At 43.8% G+C, this 8570-nt stretch overlaps 1 protein-coding gene across 3 annotated transcripts in view; it reads left to right on the forward strand.

Moving 5' to 3' along the window:
• Positions 1-7630, forward strand: part of OTUD4 (OTU deubiquitinase 4) — a 73696-nt gene extending 66066 nt beyond the window's left edge. For all 3 annotated transcript variants that reach the window (XM_083631060.1, XM_083631059.1, XM_083631061.1), the window contains exons 18-21: positions 936-1074; positions 1834-2103; positions 3633-3673; positions 5166-7630. In XM_083631060.1, the coding sequence (XP_083487186.1) occupies positions 936-1074; positions 1834-2103; positions 3633-3673; positions 5166-6341 (1626 nt within the window). In that variant the 3' untranslated portion in view covers positions 6342-7630. The remainder of the gene's footprint in view (positions 1-935; positions 1075-1833; positions 2104-3632; positions 3674-5165) is intronic.
• The last annotated feature ends 940 nt before the right edge of the window (positions 7631-8570 follow it).

The following is an 8570-nucleotide window of genomic DNA, read 5'->3' on the forward strand; positions in this document are numbered from 1 at the left end:
CGCACATGCTGTGTAGCTGATCTGGTCAGCTCAGAGTGCTATGATGGCTAATTGGAACCAATGGGACCAGAAGCAGTGTACCTCTGAACCACCAGATACTAGGAATGAGCAGGGAAAGATGGTGACTTACATGCCCTACTAGTGCCTGTTCTTGGAAGCATCTGGGTAGGGTTCAGTAGGGTCTTCTGTTGCCTATTTGCCTTAGACCTACCGTATTTTTCGCTCTATAAGATGCACCAGACCACAAGACGCACCTAGTTTTTGGAGGAGGAAAACGAGAAAAAAAAAATTCTGAATCTCAGAAGCCAGAACAGCAAGAGGGATCGCTACGCAGTGAAAGCAGCAATCCCTCTTGCTGTTCTGGTTTCTGGGATAGCTGTGCAGCCTGTATTCGCTCCATAAGATGCACACACATTTCCCCTTACTTTTTAGGAGGGAAAAAGTGAGTCTTATAGAGCAAAAAATACGGTATCTTTCCTGCCTTTGGTCAAGAGGGTTCAGTCCTCATGCACAACTGGTTGTGTAAGAAAGCTGTCATAGAAAGCTGTTCAGGGAAGTTTTTAGCGTGTGATGTTGTATTGTGTTTTTACTATTTTTTTTGGGGAGCCCCCCCGAGTGGCTGGGGCAACCCAGTCAGATGGGCAACATCATAATGAAAATAAAAATAAATTAGTAGTAGTTGGTTTATATTTTGTATGAGTTTGTACTTTCGGGCTGCAGCCCTGTGCTCGCTTAACAGGGAAGTAAGACTGGTTTAACTTGGTGAGACTTCTGAATAAATGTCCTTCGAGTTGACTTCGAAGTTATTATAGTACCTTCTCATTCCTGGGAAGGAGGGTATGTTGAGTTTTGCCACTGAGTTAATTTTTTCTCTTGGTTGAGCATTTGATTTGGAAACATTTCTACGTTTTCTCTGTGGCGTCTTCGTATTGCAGAGCTTCCAGGAACACATACCAGGCGTGACTCCTCCTCCATCTTTGGCCTTTCACGAGATGCATTTACCTCCTCCAGTGCCTTCTGTGCCAGCCGTTGTGCCAGCTTGGCCAAATGAGCCAACAACCTATGGACCAACAGGTTCGGAGAAATAAATAGCTTGCTCATCCAAAAAGAACAAGTTCCTTTAATGTCATACCTTGCTATAAAATGGTTCTTAAAAATCTGTCATGGAAACTGCTAATACAGAATAAATATTTTTTAAAGAGACATTGTCAACATTAAATACTTTGCCTGTCGGATCTCAGGGTGTCTGGTTGTTACGGTAATCCCACAATCCCTGTACAGTGGTGCCTCGCAAGACGAAAAGAATCCGTTCCGCGAGTCTCTTTGTCTTGCGGTTTTTTCGTCTTGCGAAGCAAGCCCATTAGCGGATTAGCGCTATTAGCGGCTTAGCGGATCGCTGATTAGCGGCTTAGCGGATCAGCTGTTAATTGGCTTAGCGGATCAGCTGATAAGCGGCTTAGCGATCAGCTGTTTAGCGGCTTAGCGGATCAGCTGTTAAGCGGCTTAGCGGCTTAGCGGATCAGCTGATAAGTGGCTTAGCGGCTTGGGAAAAAGGGGGGGAAAGGAAAAAACCCCCGCAGGAACTCGCAAGACATTTTCGTCTTGCGAAGCAAGCCCATAGGAAATTCGTTTCGCGAAGCACCTCCAAAACGGAAAACCCTTTCGTCTAGCGGGTTTTCCGTCTTGCGAGGCATTCGTCTTGCGGGGCACCACTGTATCAATCCACATCTCGTTCCACAAGCTGACTTTTTAATTTGTTCTTGGTGTTACTCTTACCTAGATCTAGACAATTTTCTGTGTTCTTTTTTTGTTTTCCCACCCTTTGTGTCTTAGGTCTTCCACCTCAGATACCCGTGTCCTCAGTGATGCCGACGCCGGTGACTGGGCTAGATCCCTCTCTGTCCCCAGTCCATGTGACCTCCAGTCCAGTTACTGGGATTCCAGTATCTCTCCAAGCAGTGAACCAGCCTCTAATGCCTGTGCCTCAACCCATGAACCTTTACCAGGACCCACTTTACCCTGGATTCCCTCTAAACGAAAAGGGGGAGCGGGTCGTTACACCACCTTACTCCTTGTGCAGCACAGGGGAGGATCTTCCCAACGGTAAGGGGAAGGAACTTTATCGCCATAGCTCCAGGGGAAGATTGTTGTTAAGTTTGGTCAAAATCTAGGTTAGGGGTGGGTGGGTGTAGCTTTATAAAAAATGTGAGGAGCAAGCATAGACTGTCTTAAAGCAGCCACAAATAGAATTATATAGGAAACTTTCTAGCCTTGCTTCAGTTAAGTTCCACTGAGAGTAGGCCAGAGGCAGCCTGCCCCATTTTGCCACTTGAGGTGAATCGAGCAAGTTCTGTGTCACCTGCCGCTGCTGCCACAGAAGCAGTGCTGATTTCCAGCAAGATCTCGTAATCTTGCTTCTCCACCAGTGGCAGAGGTGGTGTGCTCAAGGGGGCGCCACCTGAGGCTTCTGCTGCCTGAGGCGGCTACTTCACCCTGCCTCATGTATGGGCCAGCCCTGGAGTAGACCTTTGAAATTAATGGGCCAAAGTTAGTCATGTCATAAATTTAAGTGGGTGGTATTCACCTGTGTTTTTACTCAATTTGACCCATTAAGGACCGCAACCATTAATTTCAGTAGGTCTACTCTGAGAAAAGAATAGTTGAAGATCCCCCCTCAGTGGATTTGCTCAAGAGTTTGGCTAACAGAGATAACGCTGCATCCTTATTTCTGGCTTCTACAGATTAATATGACTGATAGGGTGCAGTTCTAGTTGTGCTTACTCCCACTGTGTCCAAAAAGGCTTACTCCCAATTTAATGTGCTCAGAATTGGAATTTGACTGGTCTGTTGATAAGCTTGCCATTTAAGAAGCATACGGGCTTGTAGGAAATTGTGCGAGGGAGCAACAATGAGGATTGAAAGGTCTATAGGAAATCTGTGGCTGTTTAACACCATATTGCTTAGCAAGGCTAGGTGTACAGTAGAATATCAACGGAATGAAAAACGTGTCAATAGTTCAGAGAGGTTACTGCCCTCTGGAGCAGTGTTCTTGTCTTCCATCTCATTGCCTAATTTGGTCAAGTTTTGTAACCCTCCCTAAAAATATGTGTAAGCAATACACTTAGTACTGCAAGTCTTCTGTATGTCCTAGATTCAAGTCCTTTATTTAAGTGTGGCATTAAACCTTGAGTTGATTCCCAGGCCATATTACAAGACAGTAATCTCTTTTGCATGTAATACTAAGCCAGTGTCTGGTTCGTGGTTTATCTCCCACAGACAAACAGGTGGGATGCTGTAGAACATACCTTGGCTACGGGTAGTGGTACACCTGAAATTGAAAAAACCTTAAGACCAGTTTCAGATGCAATACTAAGCAAAACCATGAGTTAGCAGCAGCGGTAGCATGAGCAGAGGAGGAGCAAAGTGGTCACTATCTTCTCTCTCAGAACTCAGTTCCTTGTGCTATGAATCAGTAGAAATGAAAAGCTTTAGATGAGGTGACACAGTTCAAAGTGACTCTCTCTCTCTCTCTCTCTCTCTCTCACTCACACACACACACACACACACACACACACACACACAGGAATTGGGGGGAAACCCTTTGAATTTGTTTTGCTTTTTCCTTTTCTCAGATAAAAATACCCTCCGATTTTTCTTCAATCTTGGTGTAAAGGTAAGTTATCTGTATTTTCCACTTCAGTATTGCAGAACCAAAATATGCACGAGCCCAGTTGTGTTTTTTTTTTAAAGAAGTAGCAGTTCTAGAGAAATTGAATGCCTCAGAATTCTGGTTGTTTTGAAGTTGGAACAGCTCACCTCCGAAACAACTAAAAAAATCATCAAGTCCTTTCATCTATTATCTTTCTGAAGGGTATTTTACTTTCTTGATTGCCTGCCTTTTGGCCATAATGACTCCCAAGGCAGTTCACAGTAAAAACGTAAGTGCTTTACTGTTAAAACAAGTCAAAAGTAGGTTGGTGACAAGTAGGTGGGTTGTAACCACATAAACTCACGGAAGGTGTCAGGTTACACATACAGCCCATATGCCCTGGGGGTTTGGCTTCCTTGTGGCTCCTCCACCTGCTCATGGAGCAGATAGTGGAGTAAGGTGAATAGCTCTTCTTACTGTATTTGGCTTATGCTTAAATGCATTTGGACATGTTAAGCTTATATTAACATGGAAAAGTCTCATTGAAGTGTAAAACAATGGAAAGACTATCTGTTTAGAACTAACTTGGCACATCTAGCATGCCTACTGTTAGGGGCAGGTTATGCCTGTGTTTAGAATGTGGTCTTATTTGAGCCGATCACATCTCAGCTTAATAAATAAAGATATGAACACACCATTTGGCTGTACATGCATCCCAGCCCCTTGAATCCTCAACCCTCCCTTCATAGCGTAACCAAGCAAATGACAATTTGCTTTTAACAACTTGAACTTTTTGTATTGTCCGAATTAGAGAACTATGGTTAACAGCTTTGGAGCAAGGCAGGAGTTGAAAGCCATAATTTGATTTTGGCTTTCATATCCTAGCTTCTCTTAGTATAGTTGGCCAGAGTTTCCTGGTCCAGATGAAAATGAAAACTTGTGTTGATGGAAAACTTCCTAGTTTGCAAAGAGAGGCTTTAACATCTCACCAACCTGCAGTCTTTCAGGACAGATGTGCTGCATAAAATCTATCTCCAGATAGGATAAAATCCAAATGCACCCTGTTGCACCACCTGCTGGTTGCAAATAGTAAAGTAGTCCCAAGAAGCAAGTCTTTATTCTCTGCTCAGCTTTGCCACCACAATCTCCCTGTATGAGTGGGATTGTAATAGTGTGGCCGTCACCTTATCAAATAGTTAAAATTATTGCTGTTCTATTACGAGTGCTTCTGGGAGACCCAGAAGAAAAACCTTAACCCCGTTTAGGAAGGTTTGCCAATATGTGGGGGCTACTTTATAAGGGGACACCTTTAGCTTAGCAATGTGAGTTAATGTAATGATATGCTATTGAGGTGTCATGCATTAGGGAAAATAACCTATGCACATTAGAACTGTAACTGGATGATGTTAACCAACATACTGCATTAGGCATGAAAAGCAAGAACTTGAAAAACTGGATTGAGGATTTTTCGTGTGATGAAGGTTCATCCAAGTTCTCCTTGTTTGCGTTTCTGCAGGCGTACAGTTGCCCCATGTGGGCCCCTCACTCGTATCTGTACCCTCTTCATCAGGCTTGCCTAACAGCCTGCCGAATGTACCCGAAGGTGTCCCTGGCAGTGTATTCCCACAACCCTTGGATGCAAGAGGTTTCTTTATCTCAGAACGGAAATGAAGCTCCCCGAATAGACGGACACTTGCCTGGGCAGAATGAAGTCGGAATGAATGGCCAGAGTCCGCAGACTGACACCCGGCCTCCATCTGTGCCCCTCTTCATACCGGCTGCTCAGGTGCCTGAAAGCCAAGGACTTGTCTGCGTAGAGTCTGAGAATCTAGGGCAAGGCCTTCCGGCTGAATACGACGAGTCCTTCGGAGGCCAAAGCATGTTCCCACAACCTCCGTTTGGGCAGAATCAATTTCTAGGACCTGTTCCTGTTGCACCAGTGTACTCTCAACTTTGGTATGGGTATCCTGTTCAGGGCTATGTTGACAATTCTGGGGCGAGACAAGTGGCTGTGCCTCCTGTGGACAAGAGAGCTGATGCCGGCTTGCCTAAGGAGGGCCTTGCTGCAGTGACGGGATACACCGAGTCGTTTCAGAAGGCAAGGAGTGAAAACAGCACCCAAGGCTCACCTCTCTCTGCAGCCCCTGCAAAGAGTGACTGTAATGTTCTAAATAAAACCTCAACCAGAGTGCCTAGGGAGAAGCAGGCTTGTCCTCCTGCGCCATCTGCTACACAAGCAGAGTCTCCACTCCAAAACCCATCCACAGAGACGCAGGACAGCAGAAGACAGGTGGTGTCAACGCCAAAAAGAGAATTGAAAAACTCTTCTTTTACTCATAAAGAGAAGAATGACCAAGCCAGTGCAGGCCTGGAGGATTGTCGGGTACAAAGGCCAAGGGAAGAGAGCTCTGAAGATGAGCATGAAGTGTGTGATATGCTGAGGAGTGGCCGGTCAAAACAGTTTTATAACCAGACTTATGGAGGTGGCAGAAGGCCTAGAGGTGAATGGGGCTACCCTCCTGGACGGGGGGGATACCATTACTCAAGAAATGAAGAAACCTGGCGGGGGCCACACAGCAGAAGCAGAGATGATGGCTTTCAGTATCACCGCAGTTATAGAGGAAGGCCATATCGGAATGACAGAAGAAGAGCAAACATGGGAGATGGTTATCGTGGGCAGCAGCTGCCTTAAGAGCACTTCTTCCGGAAGGCTTCAACATGCACCTGCATGTTGACAGCTGAAATATGCCCAAAGGTTTCCCCTCTTTGTTTTCTTTAAAGAGCAGAATTCCCTTTTCTATTTTTGAAGAGTGACGTGAGGCCCAAGCGGAATAACCTCACGAGTGTTAAATAACTTTTGGAAATTAAAAATAAATAAATGCTAGTTGGTTTATTTAAATTCCGAAAACTATATAAACTATTGTGTTTAAAATATTGAAAGGTAGGTTTGGTGTTTGGACTTTTTCTTTGGAATTTATAATAGAAAAAAAGTGGCTACAATGGAAACCTACTGCAGTTGAGTATTTTGACAGATGACAGTGAAGAATGTTGAACCAAATAGAATGTATGTCCTTGCATACTGCCTCTTGGGAATAAACACTTGTAGCTTCCTGGACAGTGGACTTTGATGTGCTTCCAATCCAAAGGCCTTTCATCTCTAAAATCTGTGAAACTTGAACATGTGAGGTTGCGTTTTGCTTCAGTTAAGATGCCACATATGGTAGTCAACTATCCTTGTGTGTCCTAGGTGGTTGATAGTGTCTTACTCATAGGGGTATATATTTTTTAATTTTATAAAGCATTTCTTGAACTTGTAAAAAGCAATCAAGAATACTAGTGTATAAACTGGTAGGAAGTTGTTGTGAATTCTTCCAGGCAGTCTTAACCACTGGTATGATTGTAATGGTGCCTATGCCAACTATGTACCCTCGACAAAAGTACATTTCCAAAATAGTTTTGCAACTGTTACAACAGAACTTTTAAGATACTTTTGCACTGACAAATCCTTAAAACACTTGCTATGTGAGAAATGCATGGGCTAGATCTAAGCTTCCCTTTTCTGTTTAAGCAAGGCTTAGGCACTGAGTTGCTGTTAAGCCTCCTTTGCCTGCCCCTTTACACTGTGGAAATGTTTGTATTGTTTGTTCTTTCCTTTTTTTAAAGCCTCCTTCCTGCCTATATATAAAAATATATATAAAGCCTGGTTACCCATCTTTGCGTGGGAGATTTCTAATTTACATTACACTATCAATCTGGTTGCTTTCTTTTGCCTTACAAAGCACTGAAATATGTGCTCCATTTTTTTCCCTCTGTAAAGTTGAACTGTGTATATTTGTGTGTGTATATCAGTGGAGAAGGTGATGGCTACTACTATTTTGTGTCCAAGAGATTGTATAACTTTCATCAGGAGACTTGAATGATACTGTTTATGAGTACCCTTCTGATGCATGCTATAATTAAAAAAGTTTTGTTTTTTCTGAATTTCTTTATATGGTGTGAGTGGTTTTTAAACATCTACCTGATAACTAGATGTAAGTGAAACTCAGGTGTAGACTAGGAAGCTGAGTAAAGTTTAGCTTGCAACAACTTTGCAACTAAAGCTTAATACCTAGTTTAAAAAATACCCAGGAATAGTTGGCAGAGCATATTCTCTCTCCCCCCCCCAAACAAAGATGTACTCTGCCAAGCCCATATTCCTAACATGTTTGCACTTCTGTCTCAGTGATGTTTACGTTGGCTTGGTCAGAATGGAAGATGGCAGGATTCCCAAGGACGTGCTCTTTGGGGAGCTGGCAGCAGGCCTGTAGCCAGACAAACTGTGTTATAGCCTGCAAATGTGACATGAAGGCTGGCGACATTAACCCCGCTATGTGGGAATCCCTTGCAGATAACGTCAGTGCTTGGAGACCAGAGGAGAAATTACTGCTGGGAGGAGCACAGAGAGAAGAAACATAATGGTGCGGAAATGGATGCCTTCAACTGCCCCCAGCTTCAATAAAACATTTCTCTCCTGCATTGGTCTCCAGCCACGGCAAGTGCTGTAACACTCCAATAGTTTGACTTCTCCCCTATTGGTGCACTAGCTGTGTCAATACAACATGCGTTAAGACACAATTACAGGGGCCTTGCAGAACCCTATAGGGCTCTCTGCTGTGAACTTTTCCAGACTGAATACATAGACCCTACAAAAGGAGAAAATGCAAAGAACTTTTAAACATGAAAGCAAGGACATGTGCACCAGCTCCGTAATCCAAAGGTAGAGGGATCAAATGGGACTAGGCAGACTAATGTTCAGGATGGTGTTTTCTCATTACAATGACTTTATATACTGGAATTAGTTTAATGCATTACTCACAGAACCTCAAGGGAGAAACTAGACTAACAACTCATGAGTGATCTTGCTTGTCAAGGACTATGCATG

The sequence above is a fragment of the Podarcis filfolensis genome, assembly GCF_964270895.1.
Source record: "Podarcis filfolensis genome assembly, chromosome: 9".
NCBI classification, from domain to species: Eukaryota; Metazoa; Chordata; class Lepidosauria; order Squamata; family Lacertidae; genus Podarcis; species Podarcis filfolensis.